The sequence below is a fragment of the Magnolia sinica genome, chromosome 10, assembly GCF_029962835.1.
Source record: "Magnolia sinica isolate HGM2019 chromosome 10, MsV1, whole genome shotgun sequence".
NCBI classification, from domain to species: domain Eukaryota; kingdom Viridiplantae; phylum Streptophyta; class Magnoliopsida; order Magnoliales; family Magnoliaceae; genus Magnolia; species Magnolia sinica.
The window spans coordinates 9,602,731-9,622,312 of record NC_080582.1 but is presented as its reverse complement, the minus strand read 5'-3'; the positions used below and the strand labels follow the sequence as shown (position 1 = coordinate 9,622,312).

At 38.5% G+C, this 19,582-nt stretch overlaps 1 protein-coding gene across 5 annotated transcripts in view; it reads right to left on the bottom strand.

Moving 5' to 3' along the window:
- The window catches only part of LOC131257938 (phospholipid-transporting ATPase 2-like), a 51,956-nt gene that overhangs the window by 11,904 nt on the left and 20,470 nt on the right, over window positions 1-19,582 (bottom strand). For all 5 annotated transcript variants that reach the window (XR_009177725.1, XM_058258908.1, XM_058258909.1 and 2 more), the window contains 10 exons: window positions 11,140-11,306; window positions 9,425-9,529; window positions 8,616-8,713; window positions 8,381-8,523; window positions 5,416-5,512; window positions 5,202-5,311; window positions 4,924-5,088; window positions 1,324-1,478; window positions 1,147-1,227; window positions 866-986 (listed from right to left, as the gene is read on the bottom strand). Coding sequence is in view for 4 of the 5 variants with exons in the window: in XM_058258908.1 (XP_058114891.1) it covers window positions 866-986; window positions 1,147-1,227; window positions 1,324-1,478; window positions 4,924-5,088; window positions 5,202-5,311; window positions 5,416-5,512; window positions 8,381-8,523; window positions 8,616-8,713; window positions 9,425-9,529; window positions 11,140-11,306 (1,242 nt within the window). In the remaining variant the exon portion in view is untranslated. The remainder of the gene's footprint in view (window positions 1-865; window positions 987-1,146; window positions 1,228-1,323; window positions 1,479-4,923; window positions 5,089-5,201; window positions 5,312-5,415; window positions 5,513-8,380; window positions 8,524-8,615; window positions 8,714-9,424; window positions 9,530-11,139; window positions 11,307-19,582) is intronic.

Sequence of the window (19,582 nt, the reverse complement as noted above, 5' to 3'; positions counted from 1 at the left end):
TGCAGCAATTCTCCTCCCCACATCAGAATTTCAGAATCTAGCCCTATAGGGGGGCTGAAACTTCGACGGAGCACCACGCACAAACCGTACATCGGATCGAGCTGAGATTTGGGAGTTTTGGAGCCCATCCCTGGTAGACCAGGGCCAAGGTGGCCTTTTTTTTGAATAGTGGGCCCCACACATGTGCGGCCAAGATCACACGCATGTGCGTTTGGGCCATTGTTGTTGTCCATGCATGCAATACTTCTCTGGTTCGTCTCTCTCCTCTCTTTCACTCCGTTTTCACCCAAAATCCCTAAACCTAACCCTAAATTATTTAAATCTCCAATTTTCTGCCCCTTTTCTTACCCTAGGGTTCCTTGATTTGAAATTGGTGAATCCCTTAGATTAGAGACTGATTAATATGCATGTGTGGATGATTATTTCTTATCTTTGAGTATCATTTGGTTCATAATTTTTATTGATCCAACCCTACCATGTGTAGGCCTGGACCCGCATAGATTCTCCTTAATTAAATGTTTGGACTTTCATGTGGGATATGGAATTTGCGTAAATGTTTCTGAACTAACGTGATCTTAAGCCTGAAATCTCGCATATCATATTTAATTTTCATGTCCTGCATCACCCTTTTTTTTCTTTTTTTTTTTTTGCATAAATTAGTTGCATGAATGCTCTTCAAATAAGAGCATGCTAGTAATGGTTTTATAGTTTTTTCGAAGGAAAACAAATGCATGTCATGGGCAGAAATTCATTGTTAGCCTCACCTAATTGTGTCTACCTCTTTGCATTAAAGGAATGTTATCTGGTTCTTTGTAGTGCAATTGCTTTTCAGCAGAAAAAAAAATGATGACTGTCTAAAACCTACCTGGAGAAATGAAGTTGCATGAAAGTGCGATTTGAATGGCTGTATTTTGTTTATCACCAGTCAGCATCCAAAAATTGATCCCTGCCTTTCTAAGTGTCTCAATAGTTTCTGGAACTCCATCCTGAAAGACAAATTACAGTGGAATATCAACAAATGTTTAGTATTAAACACCAGGGTCTGGTGAGAAATTTTCATGTAAAGAGCCTTTTATTGAGATTTCTGTACATATAACATCTAAATTCGGCTGGATAGTATTGATGCCACTGCTGAAAAAAGTTTACCTGCAGACGATCCTCAATTGCAGTGATCCCAAGGATTTCAAGGTCATTCTCCAACCTTTGACAGACCTCAGCTAGCTTCCACTGAAAGGGTGAGTTAATGGCATTTACATGCAACTCGTACTAACTTGTCACACAATAACATAAAACATAAGATTTTCAGGATGCAGTATCATTTACCTCCCTATCAACCAATGTACTGTTTGCCTCTTTAAACAACAAAGACCATTCTCTATATTCATCTTCATTCAATTCACGCCAAGCCAAACAGAGTGTCCGCAATCCCAATTGAGAATACTGTTCCACAGCTTCAACATAAGTCCTAATTTGTTGTCCTGAAAATAGAATTTTACATATTAGCTAATGGTCATGGATTTATAAAAATAAACATGACAATGGAGAAGTCAAACTTTCCTAAGCCACAAAGAGTACTTAAAAGATTTGCAAATAAAGGGCTGAACCAAGATGGTCAATAGGCCAAAGAAGGTACAACAAGTGTTTGAATTGTCGACGAGAAATCGATAATATCGGCGATATTATTGGTGTCGCTGAACCGGCGATACCGAAACCCCAAGTTTTCATTTCTCTTCCAAATATCGACGAAATATCGGCGATATTTTCGATTTTATCGAAAAAATAGCTATCGTTCTCCTTATTATTGAAAAAAAATTGAAATAAATACAAAAAATATATACAAAAAAGATCTCTTACCTTCTTTTTCTCCCGATCTACCCGCGGAAGTGGATTTCGGCTAGATTTAGTGGCAAATCGCTGTTGATAGCTCTGAATTATCCGAGATAAGAAAACCCTTTTAAAAAACCCTTTTCTTTTCTTCAAAGAAAGAGATTTGAAAGCGAACTTGATTTCACCGAGATTTACGGAGATTTCGATTCGGATTTGAAAAAGAAAAAGATAAATTTCTGGAAAGTTTTTTACGAAAGATGAGATTAATTGCGATTTTCCGGAGAAGAGGAGAGAAATTTCGTAACCGGGAGGGGATTAGCTACTGACGGGTTGACTATACTCACAGGTTGAGTCGCGAGACTAGCTACGGAAGTGACGTCGGCAAGTTCCATGGGCCCCAGCATGATGTATGTTTTGCATCCACACCTTCCATCCATTTGGAGAGATCATTTTAGGGCAATATCCAAAGAACGAGTTGAATCCAAAGATCCAGTGGACCCCAGCACAGAAAACAGTGGGTCAGTGACACCTACCGTTAAAAACTTCTAAAGGCCACAAAAGTTTTAGATCAAGTTGATATTTGTGTTTTCCCTTATTTAATGTCTTTTTTAACTTTTAAACAGGTTGGATTTCAAATAAACATTATAATGGGCCTTAGAATAGTTTCAACGGTGGGAATCACTCTCCCCGTTGTTTTCTTTGGTGGGGTCCACAACAGATTTTTATTTGATTCATTCTTTGGTTAATACCCTAAAATGATATCTAAAAATGGATGGACGGTGTGGATATAACATATACATCATAGTGGGGCCACATAACTTGGTGACATCACGTCAGTAGCAACTTGATAGTACCCATCTAATCTGCGTCCTCTCACACCCGCTGTATAGCTGCTGTATACGTAAGCAAGTTCTGTAGGTCTGATCACAGGGTATTTGTTAAATCAAAACCGTCCATCAAGTTGGCGAGCTCTCTTAAGGCTTGAGACGAAAAATAAAACAGATCTAACTATCAAGTGGACCACACTGCAAAAAGCGGTGGGAGATTGAACGTCTACCATTGAAACCCTTTTTGGGGTCACAAAAGTTTTAGATCAATATGAAATTTGTTTTTATTCTTCATTCAGGTCTTTGTGCCCTTATGAACAGATTGGATGGAAAATAAACGTTATGGTGGGCCCTACGTAATTTTAACGGTGAAAATCATTATCTCGCTACTATTTGTGGTGTGGTCCAAATGATCTTTGGACATGTTTCATTGTTTGGATAATGCTCTAAAATGATCTCTAAAAATAGATGAACGATGTAGATATAATAAATACATCACTGTGGGGCCCATGTAACTTTGATCTCCTTTGAACCGTTCGTACAACTTGGAGCTCGAGCAGCGTCAGTGCACGTCTTCGCACTACACGAACCTGCAGCAGCTATATAGCTGGTGTGTGGTACACCAGCCAATCTGCTTCCAATTTTAAGGGAATGGAATGTGCTTCCAATTTAATGGTGGGATTTAATAGCGGTTGTTCCCTTTGATGTGGTCCACTTGAGATTTGGAACTACCTCATTTTTTGGACCATGTACTAAAATGATATGCTGAAATGGATTAATGGAGTTGATTTCTCGCATATATCATGGTGGGCCCACGGAACACTCTCCAGTAGCCACCTCGTTATTCACAGCATCATAAAACACATGGGATACGGTGGGTACCACAAAGTCCTTACACCACCTAGAGGACTTGATTTGGCTAGTGACGTTGCCACTGTCAAGATGGCTAATGGTTGGTGCTATGTGGGCCTAATCATGATGTATTTATTTGATCCATGCTGTCCATCTATTTTTTCAGATCATTTTAGATCTTGATCCAAAACATCAGGCATGTATAACTCTCAAGTGGACCACACCACAGGAAATAGAAGCAATTGAATGTCCACCATTAAAAACCTCCCAGGGTTCAATGTAATGTGTATTTGACATCCAACTTGTTAATTAGGTTATACAAACTACTTTGATACAAAATTTGTGGCCCTTGAGAAGTATTTAATGGTGTGCATTCAATCAACACTATCCTGTGATGTGGTTCACTTAAGATTTGGATCTATCTATTTTTTGGGCTTATACCATAAAATGATCTGGAAAATTGAATGGATGCGTCAATATGTCAAACAAGTGCCATATCCAAGCCATCAATCACCAAGTACACCAATATATAGATTCCATGTCCCAAAAAAGGTGTACTTTTTTAGTTCATTAACTTTTACATGTCCTAATTATTATATGTTAACTGCATTTGTATTATATGAACTCATTTTGATTACAATTGGAGCGATTTCTTATGGCAGCATATGCTTTTTGGGTCCCATTAAATGAAAACTTATTATTTAATGTATTTTTTTGTAATTTTTTTATTCCTAAATATGCAAATATGTGTATTTAGGCATGCCCTGAAGTTTTACTAAAAAATTCCATCATTTTCCCCATTATTCGTCATTTTTTTTTCGCATTTCCGGTTATCGGCGATATTATCGGCGATAACGATAATATATCTTTATCTCTACTTAGCGAAACTTGTAGCGATACCGACAACTCGAACACTGAGGTACAACAACCAACAAGACAGTGGAAAACATAAACTTCAAGCAGTAAAGAACTAAGAAATAAGATACGAGTTAGGGATAGATGAGACATGCCATGACATCATCATTTTTTGCTTAATTCAGAGGCGGACTGTCATCCTGAGGGTGCAGTTATTGCCTCTATTGTCATTTGTAGGAAATAGATTGTGAGTAACCTGCTGCAGTGATTGTTGTATTTCCTTTTTTAATAAATTTTATGAGCTACCCAAAAAAATCATATTTTGCCCGAGGTCAGATTACCATAGGTAATATAAGAGAACTACATCTCTAGCAACTTTATAATGGAAAAAGAGGACATAGGTTCATTACAGAAAAGAATAGGTTATGAGGTACACATTCATATATGCATGCACACATGAATGTCCAAAGATGTTTGTTCTCTTTTCAAAAGAACATTTTGCATATTTACTTTCAATATTGATCATCTAGTGATTCAATCACAACAAAAAAGATATGAATACCAGATGATGCGTTAGGAAGAATTGCTTCATCTGCTCCTTTTGTCAAAAGGATGATGCTTTGATTCTGGCAATCTCTGACAACCACTGACATCCTTTTTCGATCAGAAGTGAACTCTAAAGTATCCAGTATCTCATATTGAAGAACTGAAGCATTGAAATTGACTTCTGCAAAATAAAGAGAGCAGAAATTAGCTCATCCTGTCCACAGTTACAGTTCCACCTCATAGAATTGAAAGAGAGATCCTGAAATGAAATGGTTGCCGAGGAATGGATCATACCAAGAGTATTCCCATTTTTATTGAAGAGAACCATGTGCAAGTGAGCAGCAGCATGAACAAGAGCATCCTCATCCTGGGATTGTGCCTTGTAACAGATTGTTCCATTTTGGCTACATATTATCGAAAGGCAAATGAGATCAAAACATCCATAGAAACTATGACATAAGGACCAACTGCAAATACAGAAAAAGTACAATAAAGGTATTATACTTGCCTTCTAAGAGGTATAACTGTATTGCATACTGCCATAACAGTAAGGAATCTAATAACATCAGGTCTTTTGCTACCGATAGCATTGAGCAGTTCCATATCTGGCTAGAAGAAAGAATTTTTGTCAGATCTGGCAGCGCATGTCATATTGTTTTGAAGTCTAAGGCTTGCATTTGGATGCACAAGTGTATTTGAGTTGCAAACATTTAGTGGAAATGGCTAAAGTTAATAACTTTCCTAGTATTTATAATCAGGATTAGGCCCCAAATTGCAGGGTTTTTTTTTTTTTTTTCCCCCCGATTCCTACTTGAAAGTAATGCATTTGCAATTTGGAGCCCAGACCCTCAATATGAATGCTAAGCAAGGAAAATACAATTTGGTTATTCCTATGCTATTAGACTAATAATTGCGATTCAACTTGATAGTGCATACAAATGTAGCCTGAAATAAAAAGGAGAGCTCGTCAGTTTAATTCATTGGTACTAAGAATAAATTCTCAAGAACATAAAAAGCAGTCATGCAAATGATTAGCCTCAAATCGATACAATAAACATGTGATCGACAATAATAAATAAATAAATAAATAAAATAAACGTTTTGGTGCAAGTTCAAGCAACATACAAATACAGATCCCACATCATATGAAATGACTCTATATGTAGGATGAAAATTCATAGAGTATCACAGTATAGAGCAGTACTAAATTCTTTGATCAAGCATTTGAAGTCACATATTAAAGCCAACAACAAACAACCAATGAACCATACGTCTTTGCACGAAGAAGGGAAATATACTATAAAATATGAATGACAAAGAAATTGTACACATTTTGTAGATGACTACAGCAATGTTGTGAAAATCCTGGGATTTAGGATTAACGATTTGGGTCGAATCTTAAGCAAAACGATTTGAATCCCACCTTGAATCCCTTTTTAGATGAATCCTACGATTCTATGTTTTGAATCCTACGATTTATGATTCAAATCGTACTTGTTCTCTTCCGTTTTAAGCTTTACTTGTCTTTCATTTTATGTTTTAAAATTTGTTGGGGCTTTAAAAATCATTCAGAAGAGGTCAATTATTTTATTATGTTCTTTATAAGAGATTGCATGATGGACATTCTCTTCAATGTTAAATTGTTTTGCATTTTCTTATGATTTCTTACTTCTAAATTAAGTCAAAACACCAAATTGATGTATGACTTATCTAGAATGTTGTTATAGATGGTTGTGATCATGTTAACCTTTATATATTGTGGTAATGATGGTTAAAAATCAAATTATCTTTTTTTCTAATCTACAAAACGATATGTCGCTTTTCCACTGTGATTCTACACTCAAGAAAGGTAAAAAGAACATAAATTATTAAATGATTCTTATACATTTTTAAGGTAAATTTCTTGTATGACAAAAGATAAAGGATCATCTAACACTATCATGATATGGAGGTATAATGGTGCATATTGATGGGAAATGGATGACTGATGACGTTTTTTTTTTTCCTGATTTAATTATATTTTGTGGATTTTCTTCAATTTTTTAAGAAAATCATAAAACATCTTACTATGTACGATATGATTTGCAATTCGATACAATTCAACCATTGTTACAATTTGCGATACAATAACGATTTTGTCAACATTGGACTGCAGATAGTTCCAGCTAGAGTTCACATGATGTATAAGCCTTCATGTAGATACAAAAACTGGCTTCTCATCACTAAGAAATAAACCAGAAGAGACTTGTACTAAATACACGAAATAAACCAGAAGAGACTTGTACTAAATACACACATGCCTGAACAGTGATTTGTTGATTTTTTACATTGATGTTGTGTATCCCTCCACAACACTCCTACGGAATAAAGGCAACGCGGTTCCTAGTAGTCAAATCACTATAAAATGTCCCTTGTATACAGTGTTTGTAGTATCGGTATCATTACATGTATTCCTTACTAGGAATACAAAAACATATATCGGCATCGTCGATACCCAAAAATGTATCGCTGACTGAGGGAAACATTGGGGAAACATGGGGAAAATGGTAGAATTTTTCAATGATACTTTAGGAGATGCTAAAATACACATATTTGCATATTTAGGAATCAAATAATAAAGGGGGTATGGGTTATTTGCATATTTAGGAATCAAATAGTAAGTTTCCCTTTAATGGAGGCCTAAATGCATGTGTCATTGGCAGAGAGAAACATTGGGGAAACATAGGGAAAATGGTGGAGCCATCCATCCATCTATCCATGCATGCATATAGATACACATACAAACACATGCATGATCCATCCATCTATCCAACCATTCATGGATGCATACATACATACACACATGCATGATCCATTCATCCACACACGCACACACATGCGCGCGCGCACACACATGCACACAACCAACCATTCACCCATCCATCCACACGTGCATACATACGTACGTATGTACATCCATGATCCATCCATCCATCCATGCATGCATACATATACACACATACAAACATGTATTTCATTGTACAACCATGGACCCATAAAAAATATTGAAATGAAAACTTTCTTTAATAAATAGATTTTTGGCGATATCGATACAATCGTGATATTATCAAAATATCACCGATATATTGGCCAATACAAGAGACACTAGGAATTTACACAATAAAAAATATTGGCAATATCGATGCACTGGTGATACAAGCGACACCTAGAATTTATGATACTACTAGTGTTATCGGTATTGCCGAGCTAGAGATAACCAATAATATTGGGGATATTATCGATAATATTGGGGATACTCGGAACAATGCTCGTATACAGCATAGTTTCCGCCAGCAGTGCAATTAATTTAAAATTTTACATGCATATGAGGTTTTCAAGAATTCAAGTACAACAATGATAAGAAAATTAGCTAATGAAGTACATTGATAACAGAACCACAGAAAATATGATGAAGCGAGCATAGGAAAACAAACCTTTCAGAGCATCTCCACTTTCATTTCCATAGAAAGTACCATTGATGCAACATCGCCGGAAGATCATTCTATTCTCCGTTAGGGTCCCAGTTTTATCAGTCAAGATGTACTCAACTTGTCCTAAATCCTCACTGATTGCTGTGCTGTGAGGGGAAAACAAAAATCTTAACTTCAAGAATATGAAAGAAAACGTGTGCTATTAGCATCTGCAAATGCACAGGCTTCACTTTCTTACTTTGCTGCATGGGAAGGTGTATTGGTGTCATGATCGTACATCTCATCATCCCAATCAATGAACTTTGCATATAAACTCTTCACGAGATCTAGAGATACCTGCCACAGATATGGACTGCTCTTTAAAACCAAGGGAAGCTGACAAAGTGAAAATGGAATGCATACAAACCTTTCAAACAACACATGGCCTGATGATTAGAAGATTTTTTTAAAAAATAGTCATAGAATCTTATTTTTCTCATAGACTATGCATAAGGGATCAAAATATGTCAGTATTGTACTATCATGTGCAAGTTCAAAGGTCACAGATTACATCCACATGGCATGATGATCCATCCTGATATCTGCAATCGTGACCACTGACCGGAGCAACATAACCATAAATACAATTACAAACAACCTGACCATTCAAGTGATCAGGTACGAAATGTTACACGAGCATGGCACCAATGATTTCACTATTTTTCCCTTTTTTGTATGCAGATGGTATATCTAACACTGGCATCATTAGCCCCTCCACTTACAAATACAATGGTACCTTTGACCGAGTCTTCGATATGGCTGATTCTGATTTTTTTTTTTTTTTGGTGGGGGAGATATATATATATGTCTCTCCATATCAAACATTTCAACAAATGACCCTGATATATATGTGCTGCAACATGTTATTTGCATACTACTTTAGTATCTAAATTTGGTCAAGAATTTAGATACATTTCTAAATAAAGATGCAAACTATGACATGATTTAACAGTAGAGACAAAATAAGCAACAAACAGAGAAGAAATGGTACTTTATATAGCTGCATACCTTTATAGATATCGGGATCATGATTGAACATAAAAGCTCAAACCGTAGAGGGATGACCAACAGTTCATACCATGGTCCTTCCTTTGGGTAAAGAACATACCATAGCTACAAGGAACCAAAAAGTGAGCATCAGTTTCTAAATATCAAAAGTGACGGGTGGAAGAGCAATGTGAGCTTAATTAATAGCTCAAGAAAAATTACAGCTCAAGATCACTAATGGCGGAACAAATCCTCGACAAGGATCTGAACATCATGTCTCCATGATTAAATACTTAATAGCTAAAACCATTTTCTGAGGAAATAAACAATTTTCTAATGTCAAAATTATGTGGATATTACTAAAAGTTAACATCATATGATGGACTTGAGAACTGTAATAAGAACCAAAATACAAAAACTTATAATCTAAAACAAGAGTGTAATAGGGACAAACCAGTGAAATTACACATGTTGCTATTATGCAAAAATAGATAGTCCACTACTGAGTTCCTCCAAGAAATGGTGGAATCACCATGCAGAGCAACTCATAATGATGAAATAAGAAACTACTTCAAATATGAATTAGAAAACAAGATTACAAAAGGATTGAACAGTACATTAACTGGAACATTGTTACATGCTAAAAACTAAGTTCAGGCTTTCTACATTTTCATATTATTTTATATGAAACTTCTTTACCTGCATTCATGAATCCCCATCAGTTGGAATCAAGTTTCTGTGCAACTACATCTTGGAAATGAAGTCATTGCTTAACAACCAACAGATTACAGTTATTATAATGATTATCTTGCTTGTTCTTATCAACTAGACGATGAAGGATCTTCAAGAAGATCTGAAATGAGAAATTATAGGATACAAACTGAGGCTCTGTATGTTATGGATGGTCAGTTCTGACAGAAAGGGCCCTAGTTCGGCAGTCCAGACTACCGTTCTGCTGCGTCCCACCATGGATGGACCATGGCCAAAAAATCTCCTCGATGGGACAAAACTTCTCAACTTGTGACCTAAAAATGGATGGTTAAGAACAAAAATGCACCAATTGTCCACATTCAACTGGAAGAAGTTCAAAGATTGGCTAACGGGATCTACAATCTGAGAGAATTCTGAGGCCTGGTCCATTCATGGTGGGAAGCAACAGCCAAATGGTCAAGATTACTGAACCATATGCGCCACTTGTTAGAATTGAAAACACATGTATCAGATCACGTATCCTGTAACTTCACCTGCAAAAATTTGGGAAGAAAGCTTGTATGCTCAAAAATTAATAGTCTTTATTAAGGTTTGATAGTTGATATGCAAGCTATGTAGAGGCTCGAAACCATAAGGTGTGTGCACAATGGCAAGTGGAAATGCAGGAAGCAAATTGGTCATGGAGGACATAACAAACTTCAACAAGTTCATCATCATCTTATCTGCCAGAAGTTGGTGTGCACATTTATCATTTTACTACATAAGAATCCAGCCTGCAGTAACCCTTAAACAATAAATTTTGAACATGAATTGTTTACAAAGAATATTATCATTTACATCAGCAGGAAAGGCAAGATGGCTTAAGCAGAAATGGCCAAACAAACAATTGAGAAACCAATTTATAAAATCCATCACAATTAGTACCTAATACTCTAGAACATCCACATTTATGTGCAGGAAATAGATATAAATCAATATGCCCATACATTCCACTAATGAGTAAGAAACACTAAAATGTGTCTAACCTTTTGAGCTTCAGTATCTTTCCAGACATTACCCGCTATTCCGAGAACAATAACAACAACTATTTGAAATAGAAAGATTGCTCCAGTTAACTTGTCAATCATTGCATCCACCGCAGTAAGTTTTGGCTCTGGTATACCTCTGGTCATACCTAACTTAGTTTCATTTCCTGAAAAATAAGATAAAACAAATTGTTAACAATGTGAGACCCACCAACTGAATCTCAAAAGCATTTGAATCTGTTCAGTACATGATGAAATTACTAGTATGTCCCCAACTGATGTATTCACAGGAATCTCATCATTTATAGAAAGGTGCACCATCAGTGGCCCCATGTATTCCATTTAAATGAATAGAAACAGAGATAAGGCTCAATCTTGTTTGACAGGAGGCTCAATCCTATCATACAGACAGGATCTTCCAATCAGAGGTACTTTTGGCACATGCACTATCCATGGCGACGCCCATAATGTGAAGGGTTTGAATCATTGAAATGTGGACCCCACTTGAGCAAACAAAAACCCAACCAATAATACTGTAGATTTTTATTTTTATTTTTAGTTTTTTTATTTTTATTTTATTTTTTTGTGTGGAAGCAAGGAAATTTTATTGAAAAGAAAAGGAAAGAGAAAAAACATCAAGGAAGATGTAATCACTTGCCACCACATAAAGAAGACCAAAAGAGTCCACCTTTTGCCAGTTCATTGACAAATATATGTCTCCCTTTCCACATGAAGAAACAAAATGTTTAGCCTGGAGACAAGATGATGAATTTCTTTAAACATGAAAGAAGATCCCACCTCCAACCACATCCAATGAATCACATTCCACGTTCCCCAGACCAGTACAATTTTTAGTAGCAATACTTTACAATCTTTCAACTAGAACATTTTATAATGCCTCTAAGATGATTTCCGTAGCTGGGAACTAGGGAATGCAATTAGATTTATAGAGGTATATTGGTAATGACTTGTGGATCCATATATTTGTGGATTGGCACTCATCGGTGTCACATATGCATACAGAGCATCAGACATGGCTTTTAAAACTTAAATTCACAGACACATCCATACAAATATTTATTTATCCTTGTGAGATAGATTAGAGAATCTAGGTCCTCTCTTCTTGCAGTTCTTTTTCCTCCAAATTCTTTCTTCAAACCATTTGTGTGGGAAACCCTCACACATCCCTCGATCAAGGCTTTTTGTGGGCAGCCACAGAAAACAAAGCCCTCAGTCTTCTTGAGAACCTTCAGAAAAGTAACTGGTTGCTGGCCAAGATGTGTATGTGTCTAAAAGGTTTAAAATCTTTGGATCATCTTTTAACACATTGCGATACAGCTTGGAGGATTTGGTCATATTTGGTCCTTTGGTATTGAGTGGATTATGTATGCTAAGGTTGCTGGAGTGTTGATAAATGGGTGGAGCAGTGGTACTTTTAATCCTAGAAGCAAAATCCTCTAGAGATGTAGTAATCTCATGGGAGGTTTGGAAGAAAGGAATTGAAGAATTTTAAGGGAGATTTACTCTAGCCATGTATGTATCCTTGACGAAATCAAAAGAGTTTGGGAGTAGGGGGAGTGTGGCTAAGGAATTTATTGGTGAATCTGCGCGCGATATCCTCCGTAATGGGAGGGAAGTTATTAATGGCTTTAGAAGGTCACCATTAAATTAGATTGTTCATCTCATCCGCCCTCTGATTGGTGGAAAATGGAAGTCGTTGGTGGCTTAATCATTAGTCCTGTAGAGTCAGCTATTAAGGGAGTTCTTTGGGATGAGCATGGTTCTCTCAAGCTCTCATATTCAGGCATGGCACGAGTGGGCTCCTCAAAACAAGCAAAACTTTTGGCTGTTAAAGTTGGGGTGGAGATCTTCTCTAGTCAAGGGAAGAAGTGATTGTGGAAGGATATTCGCATAATGCAATCAGCTGGGCTCCCGGGTCTTGTCCCTCTCCTTGGAATCTGACCCCATTCCTCAATGAATTGAAAATGTTTTCTTGGTTGATGGAAATTGTACTAAGTAAATAGATCATGAATCGAATTCCATGGTCCATTCCCTGGCAAGGCAGTCTTTAGATCTTCCTTATATATAGGTGATTCTTATCCATTTCCATGGTGGATCGTTTCTTTCTTCCATGTTTCTCTAACAATTTCTTTTGTTGCGGCAACACATTAGGTAGGAGGGGGAAGGATGATGAGTCCTTCACGCACCGATGATTGTCGACAACCTATAAGAAAGACTTCCATGTACTAAGTAAATAGATCATGAATCGAATTCCATGGTCCATTCCCTGCCAAGGCAGTCTTTAGATCTTCCTTATATATAGGTGATTCTTATCCATTTCCATGGTGGATCGTTTCTTTCTTCCATGTTTCTCTAACAATTTCTTTTGTTGCAGCGACACATTAGGTAGGAGGGGGAAGGATGATGAGTCCTTCACGCACCGATGATTGTCGACAACCTATAAGAAAGACTTCCAAAAGAAAACATGCCAGGAGAAAATCACCATCTCCCTCAATTGCTTCTCCATCTCAAGGAAAAAAAAAACCAGGAAGAAGCAGATATCGAAGTACCTCCAGGAAATCCGATGCTTCTCTCGCACATCAACGCAAATCGAGATCAACTAGAAATCGCAATAAATCTTCACTCGCCAATAGTAGGTCATCCTATCCTGATAGCTTCCACAGTTTGGATGGAAATTTCATCCGAGATTACGAAACAATCAGATCGAAAGAATCTATCAGAAACTTGGATGGTTATCATCAATCAACAAAGGATCAATCAATCAACAATCCAACTGTCCAGGACTCCTTCAAGGACTGGATTCCTGTTCGTAAGAAGATCATTGCAGGTCATGGCCCAAAAAAACGTCTGACCACGATGAACCCCCTCCGCCAGCTACCGACTGTGTATGTCGACAATGTCTCGAAAGAATGGATGTAGATACATTTTGAAAGAGTTTTCGAAAATTTTGCGATGGTGAAAGAGGTAGTCATACCTAGGGAGAGAGGCTCCACCGCGATTGGGGGCTTTGCTTTTATTAGATACAATTTTGATGAGGAGGTTCGTAGAGCAGTGGAAGGGATGGGTGGTTAGAGGTTTTACGATAAGGAGATTCATGTTAACATAGCCCATTTCGGGCCAAATAGAGTGAATTCGAAGAGGAGAGTGGCAGTGGCTCCACCACGCCCCCCACCTCGAGTTCATTTTGCTTCCCAACTCCACCTTCTGCTAGGGGAGAAAGGTCACATCCCACTCCAACTCCTGATAGAACTTTCAAAGAGGTGTTGTTAGGGAAAGAAATGTCGACAGGTGATATCCAAGCTCACGACCATATGCCGCACCTTGGTCAGCCCTTGGAATGGTCCTTTTCGGGAACAGTCGATCTATGGGTTTCCTCCTCCGGTATACCACTTGAACTCTAGTTTCAAGATTTTTTTTCTTACTTTGGGAGCTCTTGTTGGTGATGTTTTGCAGGTTCATCATGCAACCTTAAATTGGGAGGATATCAATATAGCCAAGTTGCTTATCGGAATTAAGAAGGTGAGGGAGATTCTGAAATTTGTTAAAGTTCTAGTGGGGAAAGAAGCTATCCAGATCAATATGAGTTGTGACTTCGTAGGAGACAACAGGAACATCCTGGTCCGTTGTCCTCCAATGCAGTCGCAGATCGCCCTGGTGGCCTACCGAATAGGGGCGACAACTCATGTACCTTTCCTGCACGAGTGAGTGAGATTTCCCAGCTGTCATCGAAGGTGGAAAGTCAACACGTGGAAGGAGCCTCTCGAGACTCTGCACTCGATTTATTGCAAATATCTCGTCCTAACGAAAATCTCGTCTTTCCATCTATGTTGCATAAGGAGCTGCCCATTGTAGACAAATTATCGGGGATTTTCCCATGCCCGAGATCTTCTATTAAGGATCATTATGAAGTAGATTTTTCTCAATATCTCCTAGCCGCGTCCAACGCCTTTCGACAAACGAGCTTCGAAAGATTTACAAAGACTTTCAAATGGGGGGAGACACGTGTCCTAATCACACCGTTCTATATCAAATAGACTCGATCGAAGAAAGGACATGTCATAATGAGAAACAACGCATACAATGGTCTTCAGAAATTTCAATCTACAAAGATGTAAATGAGAGTGGCATGTGTCAATCAATGGAGGTGAGGATGGAAGATCGGCCCGATCAAGATGAGATATGATCGGTTGCCTCTATCAATAGGCAGATCTCGCAGGAAGGATATTCCTTACTACAGAAGATTTCCTACCCCCGTTGTTCACTATTCATGGATTCTAACACAAAATGTGATCGATTGCTACGAACTTCACACGAAGAGGCAGCACAAGGAGATGGGCATGCAATGGAGAAGAATTAGAAACAGTGGAAAATGGTACATACCCCATACATCCTTCGGTACTTCCTCACGATCAGAAACTGATACAACCTAGCTTGCTTGATGCTCCCTCTTCAGGGTCTATGATAATCTGCTCCCGTCAGTACTTCGCTTTGGATGATCCTCTTCTTCCCCCCTCTTATCAGGTCGTCCCTGATCATTTTTTCTTAGAAAGTTTTGGTTAGGATGTAGGACCAGGTCCTCTTGCTTTGATCCCCATTGTGTAGGACCCGCCTCCTCATCTCAGATTTTAATGCTATATGGCTATCAAATCTAGACGAAGCCTTGGAGATTTCTCCCCTATGTACATCGGCGGGATGAAATACCGGTGAGGTGGAACAGGAGGTGTCACCATCTCCCCTAATCCTGACGGAAATCCTCGAGGGTTTGGTGGCAATAAAAAAGAAATGTTGGGTAAGGCAAGTGATCGGGCATGTCAAGAGGCTGCTAGGAGTGGATTTTGGTAATCGGGATGAGGACTATATTGCCCTGTTCAAACTAGTGGAGGAAAGGGGATTAAGGATGGGAATTACACAACTTGGGTTTGCCTCAATCTAGCCCTGCGCAAGCTATACCTCGAAAGAAGAGGAAGGGAAGAGGGACAACTAAAGTGGCCCAATGAAGATCCAACTTAGAACGTAAGGGGGTTGGGTTGTCCCCACAAACGATCCCAGGTAAAGTATATGTGCAAATTTTCAAAGGATGACATTATTGTTTTGCAGGAAACCAAAATGCAATCAATAGATAAAGGTATAGTCAACTCCCTGTGGCATAGGAAAGGAAAGGAATGGCTTATCCTTAATTCTATTGGATCTATTGGTGGTATTTTAATTATGTGGGACCCTTCCGCGAGAAGATTGAAGGATTCTTGGGGGGGTTCTTTCTCCATTAATATTTTGTTTCAAGAATCAACCTTTGGTTTTAAATGGATTTTTTCTGGAGTTTATGGCCCATCCAGACCCTCTTTCTGATCTTCTTTTTAGGAGGAACTTTCTTATGTTTTCGACAATTGGTAGTTGCCTTGGGTAGTCAGAGGAGGTTTTAATGTGACATGCTTTTCCTTTGAAGAGTCTAGTGGACCAAGATTCTCCCCAGTGATGAGGGATTTTGCAGAGTGGGTTAATAAGTATGGCTTGATTGACATGCCTATGGGGGGAATCATGTTTTCTTGGTCAAATGGTCAAACCACCCTATCATATCCCTCATTGATAGATTTTTGGTTACTCACGACTGGATTTAGAAATTTCTATTTGCTTACTAGAGAGATTTGCCACGCCCTATTTATGACCACCGCCCGGTTCTGTTAGAAACAAAAGAATTAAACTAGGGTCCCAAACCTTTTAGATTTGAGCTGGCCTGGATAGAGGTTGAAGACTTTTCATATCTCATATCGGGATGGTGGGCTTCCTTCCAGGTGGAGGGGCGCCCGGGTTTTTCTTTATTTGAAAAGTTCCAGATGCTAACGTTGAAATTGAAATTGTGGCATCAGGAGCTATTTGGATTAAGGGAAAAAGAAATGGCTACTGTGCTCCAAGCTATCCAAGATCAGGATTTGAAGGAGGAGGTTGGTTTATTATCAGAGGAGGACACTACTGCTAGAGCTAATCTATCTCACGAATATGGTTTAAGACTCAAAGAGGAGGAGATTAAATGGGGTCAGCAATCTCGGGCCCTTTGGCTAAAGGAGGGAGATCGCAAACAAAATTCTTCCCTAGTATTGCTATTGCTCGATCGTAAACAAATTTAATATCCCTTATGATTGATAATGTCCTTGTATCTGATAAGAATTCCATCTCTGACTCGATTATTGACTTTTATTCAAAGTTGTTATCCATTGATGATGTTGACAGACCTAAAATCGATGATCTCAATTTCAATTCCATCTCAGAAGATCAAGCTTTGCAGCTGGAAAGACCCATCGATTTAGATGAAATTAAGAATGTTGTTTGGGGCCTTGGTAGGGATAAAGCCTCAGTCCTGGATGGGTTTCCAATTGCTTTCTTTCAGCACTTTTGGGAAACTATTCAGGTAGATATTCATGCTTTTATTCTTGAATTCTTTAATGAGAATCGTTTGTCCAAAGAAATGCGAAGTACTTTTCTGGCTCTAATCCCCAAAATTGAAGGTGCCCAATCGGTCAAAGACTTCCACCCTTTAAGCCTCCTTGGAGGGCCTTATAAAATCATTGCTAAAATCTTAACAGAAAGGCTTCGGCTAGTGATTCCTAAGATTGTGTCCCCTTTTCAATTTGCTTTTGTTGAAGATAGGCAGATCCTGGATTGTGTGTTAATAGCGAATGAATGCCTGGATTCTCGTATAAGGGATAAAGAACAGGCGATCATGTGTAAGCTGGATTTAGAAATAGTTTACGACAATGTGGATTGGAACTTTCTCGAATATATGTTGAAAAGAATGGGTTTTGGTTCCAAATGGAGAGCCTGGATAAGAGTGTATATCTCATCCCCAAAATTTTCGATTTTGATTAACGGCTCTCCTTTCGGTTTCTTTAGGTCTTCCAGAGGTCTAAAGCAGGGTGACCCTTTGTCACCCTTCCTTTTCGTTATTGTGACGAAAGCGCTCAGTAGAATGCTAGTAAGGCGCAGGAGGTCAGGCTTTATAATGGAATATCGATGAAGAACTCCCCCATTCCCATAAATCATCTTCGATTTGCTGACAACACATTACTCTTTTGTGAAGCTGATGAGACCATGGTAACTTTCTTGAGTATGACTATTTGCTGGTTTGAGGTAATTTCATGTATGAAAGTCAACCTGTCAAAAAGTGAATTTTTTTGTGTCAACATGCAGACAGAGCTAAGTAACTTTCTTGCGGTTATGTTTGGCTGTAAGGTATGTTGTCTCCCGACTATTTACCTGGGTTTGCCCTTATGTGTTGGAAAACCTCCTATTTTTCTATGGGACAAAATCACAGAAAGAATGGAAAGAAAGCTGTCAAATTGGAAACTGAATATTTTATCCCTCAGAGGACGTCTCAATCTGATTAAGACATCTCTTTCGAATATGCTCATTTACTATCTCTCACTATTCCAATGCCCAAAATCCATCATTATCAAGATTGATAAGCTGCGCGGGAATTTCTTATGGCAAGGAAGCACTGAGTCTGGCAAATTTCCTCTCCTCAATTGGAAGGAGGTTTACACCCAATTCAAGGAAGTGGGGGCTGATGCTAGAAATCTGGAGCTTGTTAATAAAGCTCTGCTTGGCAAGTGGGTATGGAGATTTGGCACAAAGATAGTTTATGGCGTCAAATTATCACTGCAAAGTATGGAACTGACGTCTTCAGATGGAGAACTAAATAGTCTTCTTTGTATAGAGCGTCCTTCATTTGGAAAACATGGCGAAATTGGCCGCTGAGATCTTTGATAAGATATCCTTCTCTTTAGGGAATGGGAACAGGATCAGATTCTGGCTTGACAACTGGTGTGGGTCCCCCACATTGGCTGAAAGCTATCCTAATCTTTCTCTGTCACCCTTAACCCTAATGTGTCTGTGAGAGACAATTTTGAAAGTAATGAGAATGGAGGAATCTGGTTACCTTTGTTTAGAAGAAATCTTTTGGATATTGAAATTGAAGATCTTACGTGTCTCTCATCTCGTTTGCAAGAGTATATCCCAGCCATTCTTGAGGAGGACTCTTATGATGGTCCTTATCTGCCTCCGGCTTCTTCTCAGTAAAGTCTTACTATCAATACTTGGCAACTCCCGCTGCTCAAGCTCGTTGCTGCCACACGGGAGCTCTCTGGACATATGGTGTCCCTCCTAAAGTAGCAGCTTTTGGATGGCGTCTAAGAAGGAACCAAATCCTCACTATCGACAATTTGACGAGAAGAGGAATGATACTCCCCAACGTCTGCCTCCTTTGCTTCAATAACAAGGAGACTGCATACCATCTCTTCATCCATTGCCAGTTTGCTATTGATATTTGGTGGAGTGTCCTAAGATCGGTGGGAATCTTGTGGGTGATGCACAATTTTGTCAACCATCTTTTCTGCTCGTGGCATGGGGATTCTGGAGGAGTCGTTGGAAA